The 21766-nt window shown below is 48.3% G+C and overlaps 1 protein-coding gene across 1 annotated transcript in view; it reads right to left on the bottom strand.

Annotated features, from left to right (window-relative positions):
- The window catches only part of MYO7B (myosin VIIB), a 77473-nt gene extending 73413 nt beyond the window's left edge, over positions 1-4060 (bottom strand). The window contains exons 1-2 of the mRNA XM_039253171.1: positions 3926-4060; positions 3283-3324 (exon numbers count right to left, since the gene is read on the bottom strand). Of these exons, the coding sequence (XP_039109102.1) occupies positions 3283-3324; positions 3926-4060 (177 nt within the window). The remainder of the gene's footprint in view (positions 1-3282; positions 3325-3925) is intronic.
- Between the last annotated feature and the right edge of the window lie 17706 nt (positions 4061-21766).

Genomic DNA, 21766 nt, shown 5'->3' with positions numbered 1-21766 from the left:
TGATGTGGATACCTCCAGGCCTTTGCATGTGCTGTTTCCTTTTCCTAGACCACTGTCTCCCACTGTACACATTCAGAACATCTAGCAATCCTAATGTTGTTATCAAAGTTTGGGATTATATGTGGCTTCCAACGACTCAGTGTAATCCTCATGACAACAGTATCATTATTACTATTTAACCACAAAGATGTAAGTGGTAGTGTTGGGATTTGAACCATGCTGGTCTGGCTCTAAGAGGTGGCCAGAGAGAGCAGGAGGAAGAGGTTGAAGGGGGCTGGAGGAAGACTGGAGGAGTGGGTGTCAGCTGACTGGGGTAAATAGGTGGCTAGCTCGCCTGTGGTCTTTGCACCTCAGAAGCTGTAGCTGTGTCTCCCCACTCCCGGGAACGATCAGGGTCAGAAAAGGCGCTGCCCCTGATGTCCTGAGAAGTCTCAGATGGCCCCATGTTCATCCGACAAATGGTGAAACTAAGGTCTAGAGCATAGAAAGCCTGGCCAAGGTCATAGAGTGAACAACTGGCAGAGCTTCCCAAGCAGCACGTTAGCCATAGTCTTTGAGGAAGGAAACTTCAGCTGCTGCTGGAGAAAACCCCACCTCACTCCCAGCCTGCCATGTACTTCTGAAATGTGAAAATCAATTTCTCCCAACTTGAGTCCTACTTTAATTATAATAAAAGAGTTTATGGCACCTGGCTGGCTCAGTTGGTTAAGCGTCTGACTTTGGCTCAGGTCATGATCTCGTGGTTCATGAGTTTGAGCCCCACATTGGGCTCTCTGCTGTCAGCATAGAACCTGCTTCAGATCCTCTTTCTCTCTTTCTCTTTCTCTCTCTCTCTCTCTCTCTCTCTCACACACACACACACACACACACACACACACACAAATAAACAAACATTTAAAAAAATATATTTTACTAGCCTGAGGTGGGGGGGCAGGGTCCACTGCTCATTACTTTCAAAAAATGTATAGACTTTTTCCTTAATGTAGTTAACCAACATGTTTGAGTTTTCTTTTTTCTTTTGTAATATTTATTTTTGAGAGAGAGACAGAGCATGAGTGAGGGAGGGGAAAAGAGAGGGAAACACAGGATCCAAAGCAGGCTCCAGGCTCAGAGCCTGATGTGGGGCTCAAACTCATGAATGGTGAGATCATGGCCTGAGCTGAAGTTGGACACCCAGGTGCCCCAACATGTTTGAGTTTTCTTAACAATAGAGATTAAAGTAAACATTAAAGCCTTTTGTAGACTGAATTCATATGTCAAAGCTGTATCTCTCAGTGTAAACTGTGTTTGGGTATAGAGCCTTTAAAGAGGTCATTTTAGTTGGCGGGGTGGGCAGAGTGGTTCAGTCAGTTAATCATCTGACTTCAGCTTGAGTCATGATCTCATAGTTCATGAGTTTGAGTCCTGTGTTGGTCCTTCTGCTGTTAGTGCAGAGCTGCCCTTCCCCCGCTCATGCATGTATTCTCTCTCTCTCTCTCTCAAAACATTTTAACATAAACATAAACATTTTAAAAACATTTTTTAAAGTAATTAATGTTAAATGAGGTCAAAGAGGTTGGGCCCTAACCTGGTAGGATTGGTGTCCTGATAAGAGGAAGAGACACCAGAGAGCTCTCTCTCTCTCTTTCTCTCTCTCCCTGTGTGTGTGTGTGTGTGTGTGTGTCCAAAGAAGGAAAGCCATGGAGAAGGTGGCTATCTGCAAGCCAGAAAGAGAGGTCTCACCAGACACAAACTCTGTTGGTACCTTGATATTGGACTTCTAGTCTCCAAAACTGTAAGAGAATAAATTTCTATTTGAGCTGCCCTGTCTGTGGTATGTATTATGGCATTTTGTTGTGGCAAGGTTTTGCAGAGTGGCCTCCTGGTTAGCCCCTTTGAAGTCACACAGGCTGGGTTCTCATTCCTACTCTACATTCCATGAGTGAGATTGCCTTGGGCAAGTCACTTAACCTCTCTGAGCATCAGTTTCCTCATCTATTGAACGGGGCAGCTTCACAGGGCTGTTGTGAAGATGGAATGTAACACGGGTCAGGAGCCTGAATGGTGCCCAGCATGGAGTAGAACAGATGGATGGTACATCAGGAATAAGCTCAGTATGGTTCTGCCCTTTATTCAGGAGTCGCTAGGACCGTCTAAAGGGATGGTTGGTGAATCAGACCATCACTGTCTTCCCAAGGAGCTTGCAATGTTAGAAGACAGAGCAGGTGCACAACTGCAACTGAGCATAATATGTCCCCAAGAGGTAGCTTTCTAAACTCTGCTTGAAGTTAGTCATGTTCCCATTGGAACCTTTGGGACTAATGCCTCCCATGGGTGCATTCCTTTGTGAAATAAGCCTGGCTCTGCCTTACAACCCATGCTCCTGATGCTCCAAAGTGGTGCCGAGTCCTAAAGCTGGTGATTTGAACACCAAAAACAACCTGGATTTTGAAACTATGTGTGTTCTCCCTCCAGCCTAGAACAGCTTGTCTCTGTTCTGGAAAAAACAGCCCTAGCCACCCTTCTGTAGCTCAGGCAGTTGGAGGGCTTGGTTGCAGGAGCCCTCGGTTGCTGGGCAATGCTGCCCCCTCTCAGCAGTGTGGATCCAGTGGCCAGAAGGAGACAATGGTCACCGTGTGACTTTGCATGCAGAAAAAGAATATCTGGGCTATTTTCTTATCAAAAAGGACTTCCATCTATCCGACCTTCCTGGGTTTGGGTTGAAATTCAGGGGTGGGGTGGAGGGGAGGGCAGGGAAGTTTGCCCAGGCTGATTTGGGGCTCTCCTCTGGGCTCCTCCAGCCTCCAAGTTGCACCACCGCAGCTGCCTGGAGGCCTGTGCCTGCCACCCGCACTCCAGGGCATGCAGCACCTCAGCATTTGCTGCCCTTCCACACAGAGCCATTTCTTGGCCTTTGAGGCAAGGCAGGCACTTAGAGGTTTGTTAAGCTGGGGGAAGGTGGTGCAGAGCCCGAAGGAGAGATCGGGCCCGGTGTCTGATTCCCATCCACTCTGAGTGAGCTCCCTGCAATGGCTGCAATGAGACAACAAAAGAGAAATCCCCTTCTCAAGGCAGTTAAGCCACGAACAGAAGTGAGGGATTACCGCACCAAGTGCGGCCACCTGCTCAGGCCCAGAGGTCAGCCAAACTCGTTTTCTGTAGATGAGATAATCTGTCTTGTTCCTCCTGCTCCCTCATCTCTGAAGTTTTCCTTGTGGGCCCTCCTTGCCTCTCGCTGAGTGACTTGATGTAGCCTTTGGCAATTCCCAGATAATCCCAAAATGGAATAGATGCAATTCTTACCAGCCTGAAGGCCGACATCCTGAGGCCGCAGCTCCCCCCAGCCTGTGAGCGGAGAGAAAGCAGATTGTCAGTCCTCAGGGCCTTGGAACCCCTGGAGGGCAGGGGCCTCGTGTGCACACAGCACCCCCCCCGGTGCCCTGCATGGGGCCCGGCTCAAGAAATGACTCTTGAATAAACACACCTATAAGTTACAGTTCCCCCACCCAAGTGTGAGAAGATGCTTTCTCAGTTTCTTCTATCCTACCTCATCTTTATTGAACATCTATTTTGCACTCAGTACTGAGCTCAACGTGGGGAGTACGGGTGGCTCTGGACATACTTAAGACACAGTCCCCATCCTCCACCAGAAGCACATGTTTAATCTGCTTGGACACCTGTGAAAGCCAGCCCCCACCACATACCGTGGGGAGTGCTGAGGTAAGCAGCCAGCACAGCTAGAGGCATGTTACATGCGTTATCTAAATCTCCTAGCATCCCAAAACTCAGGCCTCCCCCCATTTGTTCAACGGGGTCCCACAAAGGGCAGGAGACCCAGTCAGTTAGCAGCACAGCTGGGAATCCCCCCCAATCTATCCCCTTTCAGACCTGCCCCCAGTGCCTGGCTGCCTCCCTGGGGCTTCAGGAATACTCTTGCAGGACTGACTGGCTGCAGCAGGTCGAGGATGGGGTTTGGGGGTGGGGGTGGGGGCCTGCGCCCTGCTATCCTGACCCGGAGCACAGGCACCTCGCCCTCCTTTGCAGTGAGCAGTGCGAGGTGCACTGGCTCTTTTCTATTCATGACTGTACTCCCTGCGTCCAGCACAGGCCTATCCCCAGCAAGTATTAGTTCGATGAAACCACGAATGATGCCCTTGGAGAGGCGTCAACACCGGCTTTAACAGACGAGTGAGAACTCACTGTGGAAGGAAGAAGCGTCTTCTCCAAGGACCGTGCAACTTTAACAAAGTCAGAGGGGAAAGAGCAAGTGATGTTGGGGTCAGTGTGTTCGGGCTGAGGGTAGTGAGGGGGAGGTAAGAGAAAAGGCAGAGATGTAGGCAGCGGGTGGAAACGACAAAGAGCCTTTTGCCACTCTGTTCTAGACAAAGTATTTTCTAGAATACTAGAAAGGAGAAATACTAGAAAGAGAGGGAGACACAGAACCCAAACTGGGCTCCAGGCTCAGAGCTGTCAGCGCGGAGCCCGACACGGGGCTCAAACTCACGAACCATGAGATGAGATGAACCATGACCATAAACATGAGATGAACCATGACCTGAGCCAAAGTCGGATGCCAAACCGACTGAGGGACCCAGGCGCCCCAACAAAGAATTTTCTTATCCACTTTGTGTTTAGTGTATGGGCATATACCGATTTAATGACAATCTAAACCTTCCACATTTGATGAGTGCCTACAATGCAAAAGGCTTGTAGATTCCTTTTTAAGGTCTAGGGTTACAATTTTTCTCTCTAACCCCAAGGGAGCATGGTGCCTCCTGTCCTGGTCTTGTCCCCCGTTTCCTGGACGGGGGTGTCTGGGGGTGGACAGAGGCTGAGAATCTGGGAAACGTGTCCTCAGGGGCCCTGCAGCCCAACTTCCCCACTGCCGCTCAGGGCCCCGGGCCCCCCACCCTACACTGATCCCATGGGATTGTGTCCCCATAGGGGCCTAGGGAGGTGGCAGGCACGGTGGGAAAGTGCAGCTCTGCCACCCACCAGCTGTGCAAGATGGAGCAGGTCCTGCAAGGGATTCAGCATGCTCCTTCCTGAGCTGGAAATGGCTGCAGTTTTGCAGGGCCTCTGTGAGGTCAGAGACACACAGGGGAGTGCTCGTGCAAGGTTTATGCCCCCAGCCCTTCCCCCCGAAACACTCGTGAGGTTCCTGAGGGATTATCATGCCCAAGCATGAGGCTGCTGGCACCTGAGGCCATATTTGATCCCTGGGCGGGGGGGGGGGGGGGGGGGGGGGGGGGGGGGGGGGGGGGAGGAGGGAGCAGGCCCGTGTGACCGCACACCCCACCCCCACCCCCCGGACACCTGTAGCCATGGCAGAGCCAGCCAGGCAAGGCTTTGAAATCTGTTTATTCCCATTTCTGAGGTAGAAACCGCTACTTTGCAACAACTGACAGCTGTCCTAAGGGCAGGACTTCCCATGTAGCAGACACTGCTCTGGGAGGAGATGCCGTTATCCCCATTTTATGGGGGGAACAACAGAGGCCAAAAAACAGAGACTTTGCAAAAACTATTCAACTGGTCAGAGAAGAAGGGGATTGTTCCGCCCCATGCCAAAATCCATGAACTTTGCCTGACTTCCTCTGCTTTGGGAAACTTTAAGGGTCTGTTTAAAAGTGCAAAGCAGGGGTGCCTGGGTAGCTCAGCTGGTTAAGTGTCCAACTTCTGCGCAGGTCATGAACTTGTGGTTCATGAGTTCAAGCCCCGCGTCGGGCTCCATGCTGACAGCTTAGAGCCTGGAGCCTGCTTCAGATTCTGTGTCTCCCTCTCTCTCTGCCCCTCTTGTGCCCTGTCTCTCTCTCTGTCTCTAAAATAAGTAAAACATTTTTTTTTTAATCCTTTAAAAAAATAATAAAAGTGTAAAGAAGCCCTTACCTGAGTTCTAGCTCCTACTCCCAGAAGCCCTCCCATGGGAGGCTCCAACTCCCACCAACCCCCTGCCTCACATAACCCGGGAGGGGCTGGGCCAGTGAGCGGCTGGGTGGCAAAGACACAGAGGGGCCCTGCCTTTGGTTCCCACTGCTAATCTAGCTCCTTGCTTCCTGCCCCAGGTAGAAATTTGAGGCCCACCCACGGCCTCTGGCTCTGTCACCCTCTGCTCCCCACCCATGGCCTCTGACTTCCTATACATCACATCGTCCCTCTCCAGACACCAGGATGTGCCTCCCAGGTACCCCCCTGCCTGAGATGCACACCCCTCTGACCCAACTCCAGTGCTGTCCACTACCCCTCAACTGGCCCTGGTCTTCCCGGCCCCAGAATGGCTCCACCTCCGAGGCCCAGCACCGCGCCCTCCCCTGTGAGCGACTGTTACCTCACTTCATCACGACCCTTTGGCGCCTTGTCTCTCCTTGTCTGTCAGCCTGAATCCTAGCTTCATTTCTGTCCCAGCCAGCCTGGACACTGCCCCTCATCTTGTTGGAACAAAGGTGTTTTAGAAATACCCCTAAACGCAACACAAAAATAAACTGCATGCCATGTGGACCCCTCTGGTCTGCTACATTCCTATGAATACTATTGACTCCGGCTCCGAGCCGAGCACACCAGGGACAGCCTGTACCACCTCGAAGATGCGCCAGGGCAGTTTCGTGGCCTGTGCCTCTTCTAGGACTTTAGAAAGGCCCGAGACCCTCCCAGGGGCCCTGGTCAGCTTTCTGCAAAAAATCCCTATTTTGAAGCTCCTTCCCATGATTAACTCTGCATCCCTGAGAAAAGAGAAATGACCCTCAGCCCACAGCTCTGCCCCCTCCCTGCTTTTCCTTCTACCTATGAGCACTTCTGGAATTGCCCAGGGGAAGGGATGCCCTGATGCCCCCATTAGCCCTTCCAGCCCTGCCCTTTCTCCCAGGCCACGAACACCTCACTGACCCTCCAGGGCAGAGTTGCTGAAATCAGTGGTAGGACTTTTTCTTTTCTTCTTTCTTTAAAGTTTATTTATTTATTTTTTTTTTGGGCGGGGGGGAGAGCACGCACAGAGGAGGGACAGAGAGAGAGAGAGAGACGGAGAATTCCAAGCAGGCTCTGAATTGTCAGCTAGGAGCCGGATGTGGGGCTTGAACCCACGAACTGCGAGATCATGACATGAGCTGAAACCAAGACTCGGACACTTAACTGCACCACCCAGGTACCCCAATGGCAGGACTTTCTCAGATATGTCCCCTTCCCCCAAATGCACCCTCTCGGCTTCTGGAGGGCTGCATTTCCCCACCTTCCCTTTGGCTCTGGGGGCACCCCCAATCTCCTCCTAGGGCCTTTCCCTTCACCTTGACCTCTTCCTGTCTGAGGGAGATGCTGATTATTTTGGTCTGCTTGAAGTGCCATCCTCTATTCCTTTTCAGGGGAATTCTCCTTCCTTTGTCCAAACTGTGTTCCTGATAAGAACTGTCAATGGCATAAATCAGAACCTCAGAACCAGCCTATGACCCAGGCAAGAACCAGCCACAGACTTTCCCTGAGATGTTCTAATTGGAACTGGGGGTTGGATTTATTTCCAGCCACAAAGTTTTGAAATGTGATTCCAAAACTGCCAGAGAATGAAATTGGTAGTTGGAAGGAGAAAAAAAACAGAAATTCTGTCTCTGACTTTTTGTACTTTGATTATTTGAGCTAAGTCATTTGGATTCTGTCATTGAAACCAAAGAATTCTCCCTGATCCTCCCCCATTCTATTCTCTTTCAGCTTGCACACCTGTCTTGTGCATTCCCATCCTTTTCCAGGGCCCCTGCCAGGATTAAAGCACTTCCAAGTCCAAAATCAATGTCTCCAATTCCCAGCTTTCTCCTGAACTCCGAATCTACCAAGGCCCCATTTTCTGGATATTTCCAGCAGATAGGGTGTAGACACAGTATACTCAGCATGACCACAGAAACTCACCTTCTCTGTTCCTACACCTGCTCTTTTCCATGCATTCTTTATCCCAGTGAATGAGATTAGCAATTGTGAGTAAAACATTTGAGTCATCCTATTATCCCCATCTTTAAATGATCACTAGGATTTGAATATTTCATCTACTAAAACTTGAGGCTCCCAGCTATATATTGTCTATAAGAAACCCACTTTAAAAATAAAGACACAGATTAAAAGTAAAGTGATAAAGAATGATGTACCATGCTAACACTAATCCAAAGAAAGCTGGAATAGCTTTGGTTATTTCAGACAGAGCAGACTCCAGGGCAAGGAGAATTACAAGGAATAAAGAGGAACATTACATAATAATAAATAACAGGGGACCCTGGGGGGCTCTGTCAGTTAAGCATCTGACTTCGGCTCAGGTCATGATCTCACAGTTCATGAACACAATCCCTGCTTTGGGTAAGCATGAGCCCTGCTTTGGAGGAGCCCCGCTTCTCCCCCTCCCTCCCTCCTTTTCTCTCTCTCTCTCTCTCTTTCTCTCTCTCCCCCAGCTCACTTGTGCCCCCCCTTCAAAAAGTAAACAAACAAACAAACAATAAGTTGCCCCAGGTGGGCCAATTCTCAAAGAAGACATGACATTACTTAACACATATGTACCTAATAACAGGGCATCAAAATACATGAGGCAAAAATAGGTAGAACCACAAGGAGAAAAAGATGAGTCCGCTATTATAGTTGGAGACTTTAACACTTCTCTGTCAGCAATGGACAAATCTGGCAGGCAGAACATCAGTAAGAACATCATCAAATTCAACAGCATCATTAATCAACTGAATGTAATTGACACTGGTAGAATACTTCATCCAACAATAGCAGAATATACATTTTTTTCAAGTTCATGTGAAACATTCACCAAGATAAACCATATTCTGAGCCATTAACACACCTGAACAAATTTAAAAGAATAGAAATCATACAATGTCTGCCCTCAGACATGATGGAATTAAATGAAATCAATATAGCAGAAAAATCCCAAAATATTTGGAGATTAAGAAACACACTTATGGGACACCTGGTGGCTCAATCACTTGAGCATCTGACTTTGGCTCAGGGCATGATCTTGTGATTGGTGAGTTTGAGCCTGTGTCAGGCTCTGTGCTCACAGCTCAGAGCCTGGAGCCTCCTTTGGATTCTGGGTCTCCCTTGCTTTCTCTCTGCACCTCCTCCCACCTCTCTCTCTCAAAAATAAATAAACATTAAAAAATTTAAAAAAAGAAACACAGTTATAAATAACACATGAACCAAAGAAGTCTCAAGAAATAGTTTTAAATGTTTTCAACTAAATGAAAGTACAACTTATCAAAATTTGTGGTACATAGTGAAAGCCATGCTTAGAGGGAAATTTATAACATTGAATTATTATATTAAAAAAGAAGAAAGATCTAAGGGATGCCTGCCTGGCTCAGTCAATGGAGCAGGTGATTCTTAATCTCAGGATTGTGAATTCAAGCCCCACATTGGGTGTAGAGATTTCTTAAAAATAAAATCTTTAAAAAAGAGTAAAAAGAAGAAAGACCTAAAACTAGTAATCTAAGTTTCCACCCTAGGAAACTAGAGAAAGAAGAGCAGTATAATCATAAAGCAAGAAAAAAAAGAAACAATAAAAATTAAAGCAGAAATCCCAAATTTGAGAACAGGAAATCAATAGTGAAAATCATTAAAACCAAAATCTGGTTCTTTGAAAACATCAATAAAACCGATAAACCTCTAGCCAAGCTAACCCAGAAAAAAAGAGAGAAGACACAAATTTATAATATCAGAAATGAAAGAGGGACATCCAGAGGATAGTTGACCTGATCCCATTGACATTAAAAGGATAAAAAAAGAATATTATATACAGATAGATCTCTACAAATTTGGTAAGATAAAATAGACCAATTCCTTGAAAGACAAAACTGTCAAAAACTCACACAAGAAGAAATAGACTATCTGAATAAGCCTATATCTATTAAAGAAATCGAATCAATAATTAACAGCCTGTCAAAAAAGGAAGCCCCAGGCCTAGATGGTTTTACCAATGAATTCCACCAAACATCTAAGGAAGAAATGGTACAATTCTCCACAGTATTTCTCAGGAAACAGAAGCAGAGAAAATGCTTTCTAACACTTCCTAATTCTGAGCCAGCATCACCCTAATACCAAAGTCAGATAAAAGACACTAAAAGAAAGGAAAAACTGGAGTCTGTCTCCCCTCCTGCCCATCCCTTAGTTGTCTGTCACCCTTCACTTGGGAGACAGGACACCTCCCAGGTAGACTTGCTTCTTGGCCTCTCCAAAAATTATTCTCCAGTCTACCAACCAGGTGATCTTTAAAAGATACAAAAAATTGATCATATCATCCCTCTCCATAGCCGGGAGAATGCAGGTCATATCGTTATGGCATTCAGCTCCTTCAGGCTCAGGACCTGCCTAGATTTCAGCCTTGTATCTTACCTCTCCTCCCACAGGGTACACCGAATTTCATTCAGTCCCAGAAGTCTCCCCATATTCTCTCTCACTTTGGTGTCTGTGTACTTCATCTGATATGAGTTTGGAAGGAACACATGTACATGCATGCATGTGCCCACACATATGAGAGCCTCATATGCTACAGCTGTAATTTTCTACCTCCTCACTTATTGCTGTTTTTATATGTCAATGTGTATGTCTCTCCCACACTTGTGAGAATCTTAAGAACAGAACTATGTCCTACTCATTCCAGTAGGGGCTCGCAAAATGTTTGCTGAATGTATGGATGGATAGATGAGTGGGTGGGTGGGTAGATGGATGGCCACCAGGAAGACAGGGGCAGCCACACACACCCCCACACACCAATCCCAGGAAAGCAAGTATGGTGTTGCCCCTGAGGGAAAGCTCTGGGGGTATTTGCAAGTTCCTACCTCTTGTTAGTGAGGTGCCTTCTTCTTAGCTCAGGCCCTTTGTCCAGCCCTGAAGCAGGTCAGTGTGTTGCTGAGCCCACCAGGGTCAGCATCCTGCACTGGCCCCAGGGTGTACCAAACCTAAGGCACCAGAATGGGGGTGACCATCACCTGAGAGGAGAAGGGTGAGCTGCTGGTTACCAAAGCCCTCCTCAGAGCCTCAGGATGGCTAAAGCCACTCCACTACCATGGGCTTCTGAGTGTCATTGAAGTGGAGTATGGGGGAAGGAGCAAGGAAATGCTGAAAGGTGAGTGGGGAGGTGGAGCTAGTGAGAGAATCAAACTTGCTGGGACCAGGAGGGCTGTGTGCCATGTAGTATAAAGGGCACAGAAGAGGAGACCGGGGTCTGAGAAGCAAAACACACATGGAGACTCTGGTCTATGAGAAGCTAGTCCAGAGGAGGACACTACCCTGGAGGGCTGACAATGAAGGGAGGCAGAAAGGGTGTCTGGAGCTGGGTGAGGGTTTGGGAGCCTCAGAAGTTACCCTGCATCACCAGCCAACTCCTCCAGAACCAAGGGTGTCTGCTGTGAGATCTGTCACTTCAAGGGGATGAAGGCTGCATGGGTTGGTGCAGGTGAGAAGGGCCACTACTCAGTGGAAGGCAGCACTACCCAGCAGGTGATAGGGACTCTGACTGGACCATCCCACTGCAGACATTCAAGACCGTCAAATATTGGTAGTTTCAGATGGTTTGATCTAGTATGTGTGTTGACATTTGAGTAGGAAATCAAAACAAGCTATGTTTTATAGTACTGTGTTAATATTGTTTAAACATATGGAAGATGTATATATATAAAGATGGAGATACACCCTTTTTAGAGGTCATTATATTGAACTGCTACCAGTGGTTTCTCCTAAACTGAGGGTTGGCGTGGGGTATAGAGGGAGGGAGGTGCGAGAAGACTTTTCCTCCAAGTTTTCTCCTTTCTGTCATGTTTGGCTTTTCTGCATCCATATACGTTTATGATTTATGTTGCTTCTATTATTTATGTTGCTGCCTATGGCATTGTCCGGGTGCCTGAAATCCCACTCCCTTCTCGTAGGGATGATCACCTGCAAAGATCAGCCACCAAGCTTGGTGATGGGGAGGACCAAGAGGGGCCGTTGAGGCAGAAGCCCACAGTGGCACTGGTTTGGCGGTGCACAGTGGGACGGGGCCTGCCAACCCTGACTCCTCGATCTCAACGCCCCCTTTTGCGAAAAACTTTCAATTCCTGCTCTTCCTCACCGCAGCTTGACGTGTGGACTGAGTGACAGCACGGAAGCAAGAGAGGTTGTGAAAGACGTGAAAAGTGTGCAGTGATATAAATGCAACTGGGAAACAGGGAAGGTTTATCCTGCTGCGTCCCCTCCCCACAGAGCTGCGCCTGGCCCCGTGCCTGAGTGAGAATACCGCAGGGCCCAACCAGACACACAAGCACAGGTGCTCTGGGCAGGGGCACCTGAGGGCCAATCAGCAGGGTGCCCAGCAGGTCCTGGGCGATGGGGAAGGCTTCCTGCAGGAAGCGCTATTGAGCTGAGTGGTTCTCAACAGATTTACTGGGTTCATGTGCTCCAGGCCCAGAGAGCCAGCCCCGTGCAGAATTTTGGTTTTCTTTGACCTAAAATCTTGAATGGATTTCAGGGGTTTGATGGGTTAGAACAAAATTCAAGTCCAGAGGTACAGAGTGTGGCCTTAGGTGGGGAAGCCTAGTTGGGGGGAACCAACATACCCAACTTAGAAGGTTTAGGATGGGGCCCCACACCTGCTGGCTGCCAGACCCTCCTAATTCTGCACCTCGAATTTTCTCATATGGGAAATGGGGATGGATGCCCACCATGCTGGCAGCTCAAGCGAGGCAGCCCATGGAAACCCACAGTGGAGCCCCTCCCCCAGACACCCTGTGCCTCCAACAGCCCAACACCCCCACCCCAAGAGGCTTTGGGGCCAGGCAGGCAGGGTCCTGCCTCACCCCAGGGGCCCAAGCCTATCAGAGGCGATTGACACAATTGTCTGCAATTGTCCAAGAAGGTACACAGGGTTAGAGGACCCTGGGCATTGGGGTCCGGTCTCGACTCTGCACCCCATTCCATGCTCCTCGGTCTCCTTGTCCATAAAATGGAGGCAATAACACCAGGGTGCTGGGAGGAAGCGGTGGGATGGCGCATTAGGCACAGCTGACGTCTGCCAGGTGCTAGATCATCGCTCCCCGGCGGTCCTTCATGCCCTACGGTTCCTCCTCAGTGAGTCCGCCTGCCACGAGAAGGCTGCCAGCTAGGGTAGCCCGCCCCCAGGCCATCCTCCCCTGCCAGTGAGTCTACCTTCCTACAGCAGAGGGCCAGGGCAGCTTTCCCTCCTCCTCCTCAGCCCCCCCCCGGGCCAGCTCCGCAGCCAATGGAACAAATCTCTGGGCTGGTGTTCCTGGTTTCTAGGCTCCTGAAAGGAATCTCTAGCTCTCTACCTCAAGGGCCTTTCCCACCTTGTTTCCAAGTGAGCCCTGCAGCGCTTTGCCAAGTCTGTGCCGCCCAACTCACCTCCCGCCAGCCCCGCGACCCTCCTCCCCAGGGGTGACTCCCTCCTCCTATCCTCCGGGCTGGCAGAAAACAATCCCCCCCAACCCCCCACCAGTGCAGCCGGCAGGCAGAGAACCCCATGGTGCTCCCTTACCTTCTCAGGACGGGGGTCTTGCTGGCTCCCTTCACCTCCACCCTAGGCACTCCAAAAGAGCAGGGAAATGAGGCAGTGCCAAGCTCTGGGCGTGTCAGAGAGTAAGAGAGAGGAGGAAGAGGCAGAGGGCCCTAAGAGGAAATGGCCCAGTAGCCTGGGCCCACGTAATTTATTACAGGACTTTGTCCTTGGGCTCCATCCCCTCCCACATGGCTGCTGCAGCCCCAGCCAGCAGAGCCTCACAGCTGCCTGATCTTTAACCCTGGCCTCTTCAGCGAAGACTCCCTACAGATCATCAGAGCCCGCACTCCATGCACCTGTTGCTGGCCACCAGCCAAACCCCATGCTGACGATCAGCTGATCAATCAGGGAGTTCAGCATATTCCTGGGCATCACGGCGACTCCAAGGACACCCACGTAGGACCTCTCCTCCTCCCAAACATCCCATGTCCTGATGGGGGCACACACACAGGAGAGGCTGGGAAGCCTATAACAGGGCTAAAGGCCATGAGCGCAAGAAGGTTTTCAGTGGGATTCCCGGAAGCAGAGGCAGATGGCTTGGGCTGGGAGTGAAGTGCAGGGGGAGGGGGAGGCGGGATCTGCAGTGAGGCTAATACAGACCCTTCAGGAGGTGCACCCTAGGAGAGGCCATGCTGTAGGGGAGGCAGTCCCTGAAAGTGTGAGTGTGGGGTCTCTGAAGGCAGGTGGAAGGCGAGTCCACAGGAGGGGCTGCTCACCTGCAGCCCTTTCCTTGGGTGAAGAGAGACCATGGGGCAGTGCTCACAGGTGGCCCAACTAGAGCCAGGCAGGCTCCTTCCCAGGTCCGGGGCTCGGCAGGCACTTGGAAACTGCAGGCCGAAGTGTAGGAAGCCATAGTCATCTTTCAGATGGAACTGGGCCCCCAGCAGGTGGCAACCCTGACCTCGGCCTCTTGTGGGGACAGGTGAGAGAGAGAAGGATAAAGTAGATGAGCTGCAGAGCCGGTCCCAGCCCAGACCAAGGCCACCACTGCCTGAAGGCTTCCTCGGCCTCCTGCTGGGATTCCTTGTGGTCCGGCTCTCTTCTGCGGAATGCTCTTTTTGCTGAAACAATGTGAAGGAGTTTCTTTCTTACAACCAGGTAGCTCATGCCAGAGGTAGGGAATGAGCTGGGGGACCATTTGGAGGAAGCATGGTCTCTGAGACTCTCAGCCACCCCCCACTCACTCCCTGTGAGTCCTACCTTGGCACCATCTAGCCTTTTGCCCCCTAAAGTCTCAGCCAGTTTCTGGGCCAACACTTGGTTGGGGGGAGACCTTCACATGGCACATGGCTTCTCTGGGTTAGATACCATTTCACTCCCACAGGATCGGTGCAGCTGCAGCTCCCAGAAATGGCGAGTTCCTTGCTCTGGACCCCGTGCACCAGGCTGGGTCCTCTACTGCCCTCTTCCTCTGCCTTCATGCAGAAGAAAAAATAGCAGAACAGAATATTTGTGCAGAAGAAAGCAATTTATACCTCTGGCCAGGGTCTGTGTTAAACAGAATTTGACAGAAACACCTTTTGGATACGTACAAATTTCTTTCCCTCTTTGTTTTTCACATTTGCCATTTACATCATAAGCATTTTCCTATCCTATACCAAACTTTAACCACCTGTCTTTAAAGAAAGCAGTCTAACCCCTCCTACAAATGCCCATCATTTGTGCAAGCATCCTCCCTGGACAGATATCAGGAGGCACCCAATGCTTTACTGTTACCCACAACACTGCAGTAAACAAATCTGTGCTCACAGCTCTGTTTGCATTATGGTGCCGCAGGAAGATTCGAGAAGGGAACTTACTGAAACTAGGGGCATGCACGCCCAGCAAAAGGGTGTGCATGCTACAGCAAGGACATGGCCTGGCTGCTGTGTGAGCTGGTGGGGCTCATGGCTCCCATTGCTGGGCACCCCAAGCCCTGGAAACCAGGAAGAGGGACTGATGGCAGTCAGGGTAGGCTCCTCCTGTTTGTCACCCCTGGGACCTAACTTGGCTCTCTTCCAGCCTAATGTGACTGCCGCAATTCTCCGCAAGATACAGGTATTCTGTTCATGTCTAAAAATATGTTTCTGAGCTGAGCCAAAAATGCCTCCTTCATTCTGTTTCTGCCCAATGATCAAGCATGTTGTAGTATCACCATAGCAACCAAAGCAGAGTATAAAGAGTGTTTCACTGTACCTCTACCAGCACATCCTGGAGCAACCTGGAGTTGCCTGTTTCCTGGTGGACCTGATCTTCCCCTCTAGCCTATAGCAGCCAAGTTATCCATTAACCCCATAAAATAACACAGCTGGCCACATAGGTCTCTGTGGGTGAGCTGCTCTTTAATGAGTTTTAGAATTCTCAGTCTCAGAGAACTAGCACTTGAAGAGGGCTACCTAGGTGCTGGGCCCTAAGCAGGTGCCATGTCATATCTTCATCACAACCCTGCCAGTTAGGGGTGCCTATCCTCATTTCATAGCCGGGAAGTTAAAACCAAAGAGGTTAGGAAGTTTGCATACATCACACAGCTAGAAGTGTCAGGGACAAGATTTGAATCGAGGTCTACCTGACTTCAAGGCCAGTGCTCATTGTACTACTTTAAACCACATCGGCCCTCAACAAACCTGGACTCCCTCCTCCCCCCACTCCCAGGAATGGAGGAGACATATTGTTTTTAGAAATTTTCAGGAAAGGTGCTTCCCCAACTTGCTTGCCCTGGCCTAAGGTCAGAAGAGCCTTCCATTTCTGTGGTCCCTGAGGTTCAAGGGCAGAGGGATGTCTGGGAGTATGTGGGGCTTAAATGCCTCCCTGGAAGCACAATTATGGACAGTACAGGAGTGTATACCACATGACACATTTTATCTGTGTAGTTCAAGGTTTCTCAATCTTGGCACTACTCACATTTTGGACTAGATTATTCTTTGTTGGGGAGTTGGGAACAGCTGTCCTGTGCATTGTAGGATGGCAAGAGCCCTGGCCTCTCCCCATTAGATGCACTCCCCCGGTGGTCCAATCAGAATGTGTCCAAATATTGCCAGATATCTCCTGGGGGACAAAACCACTCTCAGCTGAGAACCAAAGTATAGCGCATACATAGGTCCAGCGGCAGGTGAGTGAACATCAAGGGCCAGATGTCCTCTTGGAAAAGGTGGCCCCACACTTGGCCACCTTGATTGGCAGAAAGATATGCTCAGAAGCTATGGAGGGTGCAGAGAAGGGGCTACTGGACTGGTACCCCCAGAGGGCATGGCAAGGAAATGACTGTATCTTCTGGCAAGCCCAAGTACTTCATCCTCCCTGGATCAGAAACTGCAAGATAGACATTGCTGGACCAGGCAGAACTTGGATCCTAAGGCATCCACCAGTCCAGAAGAAAATGACTCATCCCTGATTGTACTTTATTACTATAACCCATGTGAGAAATCCACCCAGAGGCTTGTTTAAGGTGGCAGGAGGAGCAAAGCTGGGGCACAAAATAGAAGAGTTGCCTTTTCCCCTCAGGAGAAATCCAGGTGATAAATCTCAGTCCTGGTATTTAAACCTGAGCCACTGGTCACCAACAGGGGACCTCTGCCCCATGACCAGGGTCAATGGCATCCTGATGACTAATTTGATTGCCCTAGGGAGGTTGAGGTAACTGGAGGAGAAGGCAAAACTTGATTGTGTGGCAATGCAATAAACCAGGGAACCTGGGTAATGATGTGATGCTGATTGTGATGATGGTAACAATATCTTGTCTATCTCTCGGAAGAGGTTGAGGGGGAGCGGGCCATTGTGAAGCGTTTCATTTCTGAGAAGAGAAGCGTTAGGATGGAGTTCTTACACCTGCCTGGAATGCTGTGTGTGTATCAAAACCAGTTTCTTTTCCCTCTGGTCCCATAGCTTAGATACTCTTTCCAACCTCTCCCATAGGGATGGCCACAGAATGAAGGTAAGTAATAGGCTCCACTTCCAAGTCCCTTGACAGCCTGTGCTGTCTCTCTTCTTCCCTCTGCTGGCCACATACAGAGTGTTCAGCAGTGGATTCTGAGGTCCTAAGGAATGGTGAAGCCACAGTATGTAAAGAGTCTGGGTTCCTGAATGACCCCTGGGAGCAGAGTGCCACCGCCACCCCACGACTGACCCCACTGCCCATTTACAAGAGCAAGAAATACAGTTTTAAATGAATTTTTAAAACGAGAGTGTGTGTGTGTGTGTGTGTGTGTGTGTGTGAGAGAGAGAGAGAGAGAGAGAGAGAGAGAGAGCAGGGGAGGGGCAGAAAGAGAGGGAGACATAGAATCTGAATCAGGCTCCAGGCTCTGAGCTGTCAGCACAGAGTCTGATGTGGGGCTCAAATGCATGAGCAGTGAGATCATGACCTGAACCAGAGTTGGACACTTAACCAACTAAGCCATCCAGGCAACCCCAAAAAATACATTTTTTTGTGTCAAGCCACTGACATTTGTTATTTGTTATTACCTTACCATGATTAAGACATGATCCCTCTCCCATCCAAATCTGCCTTTGTCTTTTAAACACTAGTTCAAATATTCTTTCAGGAAGGTGGCCCTGACTGCTATAGTTCACTCTGGTCCTTAAGATCTACAGCATTTGGTACTCAAATCACGTGATTTACCTCTTACCATGTATTTTTTTCAAAGTAGGGCTTCCTGATGGACTGTAAGTTTCTTTTTCTTTTTTTTTTTAATTTTTTTAAATGTTTTATTTATTTCTAGGAGAGAGAGAGAGAGAGACAGCGTGAGCAGGGGAGGGTCAGAGAGAGAGGGAGTCACAGACTGAAACAGGCTCCAGGCTCTGAGCTGGCAGTCAGCACAGAGCCCGACGCGGGGCTCGAACCCACGAACCGCGAGATCATGACCCAAGCGAAAGTCGGACGCTTAACCGACTAGGCCACCCAGGTGCCCCTGGACTGTAAGTTTCTTAAGACAAGAATCAGATGTTAGGTTTCTTCGCATCTTCACAGTGCCTAATGAAGAAAATGGGGAGCCTGAGTGGCTCAGTCAGTTGAGCGTCTCACTTCAGCTCAGGTCATGATCTCCCGGCTTGTGAGTTCAAGCCCCACATTGGGCTCACTGCTGTCAGCCTGTCAGCCCAGAGCCCACTTTGGATCCTCTGCCCCTCCCTCGCTTGCACTCTCAAGTGCAAGCCACAAAACAAATAACTTTTTATTTTAAAAAAGATAATAATAACGATCACATATATCATTTCTCAAGAACCATTATTTACATATAAACACATTTAATCCTCATAACAACTCTACGAGATAAATTCTATGATTATCCCTAACTCATTGATGAGGACATTGAAGCACAGAGACATTAAGTAATTTGTCCAAGGCCACACAGCTAGAAAGTGACAGAGTCAGGATTCAAACCCCTAAACTTGAGTAATGAATGAGCTTCCAATAGTTACATCATCTTAACCATAATTGTTCTAGGAATGTTAGCTTGTATGTGCAGTTGAATCTGCTGCCTCTTCTGGGTAGGGGACAGTGGTGTCAATACCATCTGTTCTAGTCTCTGTAGCTGGCCAGATGCTGAGAGCTGTCACCCACACAGATGAGGGAACTGCAGACCAATTGGAAACATATTGTGCAGATAGGGTTGGGCAGGATTTGCTCTTGTTGCTGGTGTGTGTGTACTACCTGGCACCCTGGAAAAAATGTCAAACAGTTCATGAAAGCTCAGTGCTGCCTTAAATTGGTTTTGAAAAATGACTTTTTTTTTTGCATGGTCCCTAAAACTAGAGATTATAACCCCTAGTAAGTAAAAGTTTCTCTTGAATCTGCTCCTGATATAATTATCTTTCCAGCTTTACATTTGCTGTTAAACCAAGACCCAAGAATATCAACTGTCTTCAAATAGACTATTGGACCCCCAAAAAAGGCCAGGATCTCAAGGTGATCTATTGTGCAACTCTCTCACTGACCCAGTCACCCAGTGACTTGCTTAGTGAGTGTTTACTAAGGCCCTGTTCTGCAGCAAATCATTCTGGGTCTTAGGGTACTGGGGGCCTCCCACAGTCCCTATTCCTTGGTGCTTACACAGACACAGGGCAAATGGAAGGAACTTGCCAGGAAATGTTTGTTTGTTTGTTTGTTTGTTTCTAATCAAAGAGTTCCACACATCTCCCCTCTGGGCTGGACTTAGTGACTTGCTTCCAAAGAATCAAGAATGGAAAAAGAGATAGAGTAACTTAACATTAGAGAGACTTAGACGATACCACCTTAACCCCAAGTGTTACAGGCTGAAAGTTGTGCCCCCGGATTTCATATGTGGAAGCTTTATCTTCCCCCAAACCTCACAATGTGCTGTATTTGGAGAGATGGCCTTTAAAGAGGTAAGTAAGGTGAAATGAGGTCATTACGGTGGTCCTAATCCAATCTGACCAAAGTCCTTACAGGAAAAGGTAAGGTCATAGAAATACACAAAGGAAAGACCATGTGAAGACAGAGGGAGAAAGTGCTATCTAGAAGCCAGGAAGAGAATTCTGTGGCCACATTGATGTTGGATCCAGAACTGTGAGGAAACAAATCCCCATTGGTTAAGCTGCCCACTGTGTGGTATTCATCACAACAGCCCAAGAAGACCAATTGTTCCTGATCCACGAAGTGACCAAGTTTAGCATCACTTGCAATAAGTCATCCCTAGGGTGTGATAAGGGAAGGATGCTTTACTCTCTGGTATTCTTGTCCAAAGCCACAACCCCAGTCTAATCATGAGAAAACCATCAGGCAAACCAGACTGAGGGACCTCCTACCAAATATCTGACCAGGATGCCTCTGAACTGTCAAGATCATGAAAGACAAGGGAAATTCAAGAAACTGTCACAGACCAGAGGAGACTAAGGAGACATGACAATTAAATGCAATGTGGTATACAGGATGGGGTCCTGGGACAGAAAAAGGACATTTGTAGAAAGACAGTCGAAATCTAAATAAAGTCTACGGTTTTGCTAATAGCATGTGCCAGTGTTGGTTTCTTGATTTTGACAAATGTGATGACAACAGGTAATGTCAGATGTTAATATCAAGGACACTTGATATGAAACTACACAATCTTTGCAATTTTTATGCAATTCTAAAATTATTCCAACATTAAAAGTATTAAAACACAAAGACCCCAGCTGAGTCCCTATTTTCAATTCTTTGGGATGTGTACCATGAAGTGGAATTGTTGGGTCACATGGTAATCTTATGTTTACCTTTCTGAGAAAAAGCCAAAGTTTTTCACAGTGGCTGTACAATTTTACATTCTCACGAGCAACTGTATGATTTTAATTCCTCTGCGTCCTCAACACTTGATAGTGTCCATTATTTTGGTTATGGGTATTCCAGTTGGTGTGAAGTGGTGTCCCATTGTGGTTTTGATTTGCATTTCCTTAAGGACTAAAGAGACTGAGCATCTTTTCATGTGCTTATTAGCTACTCATATATCTTCTTTGGAAAAATGTCTACTCAAGGCCTTTGCCCATATTTAAAATCAGGGTGTTTGCCCTCTTGTTACCGAATTGTAGAATTTCTTCATGTATTCCAGATATTAAGCTCTTATCAGACATGTGATTTGCAAAAATGTTCTTCCATTCTGTGGGTTGTCTTTTCACTCTCTTGAGAGTGATCCTTTGATGCACAGAAAGTTTTAGTTTATTTATTTATTTTTTTTACAAATAGTTTATTGTCAAGTTGGTTTCCATATAACACCCAGTGCTCATCCCCACAAGTGCCCTCCTCCATGCCCATCTCCCCCCTCCCCCCCCACATCCATCAGTCCTGTTTGTTTCTCAGTATTCAAGAGTCTCTCATGGTTTGCCTCTCTCCCTTTCCCCCACCATTTCCCCCCTTCTTCTCCCCCATGGTCCTCAGTTAAGTTCCTCCTAATCCTCCTATATGTGCACACATATGATATTTGTCCTTCTCTGCCTGACTTATTTCGCTAAGCATAACACCCTCAAGGTCCATCCAGTTTGCTACACATGACCAGATTTCATTCTTTCTCATTGCCATGTAGTATTCCATGGTATAGATAAACAACATTTTCTTGATCCATTCATCCGTTGATGGACACTTAGGCTCTTTCCATGTTTTAGCTATTGTGGAGAGTGCTGCTATGAACAATCGGGTACATGTGCTCCTATGCATCAGCATGTATGTATCCCTTGGGTAAATTCCTAGCAGTACTATTGCTGGGTCATTGGGGAGTTCTATTGTTAGTTTCCTGAGGAACCTCCACACTGTTTTCCAGAGGGGCTGCACCAGTTTGCATTCCCATCAACAGTGTAGGAGGGTGCCCGTTTCTC

The sequence above is a fragment of the Hyaena hyaena genome, unplaced genomic scaffold, assembly GCF_003009895.1.
Source record: "Hyaena hyaena isolate Hyena2069 unplaced genomic scaffold, ASM300989v1 scaffold_441, whole genome shotgun sequence".
Classification (NCBI taxonomy): domain Eukaryota; kingdom Metazoa; phylum Chordata; class Mammalia; order Carnivora; family Hyaenidae; genus Hyaena; species Hyaena hyaena.
Note: the sequence above shows the minus strand (reverse complement) of the source record. Positions and strands in the feature narration are given on the sequence as shown.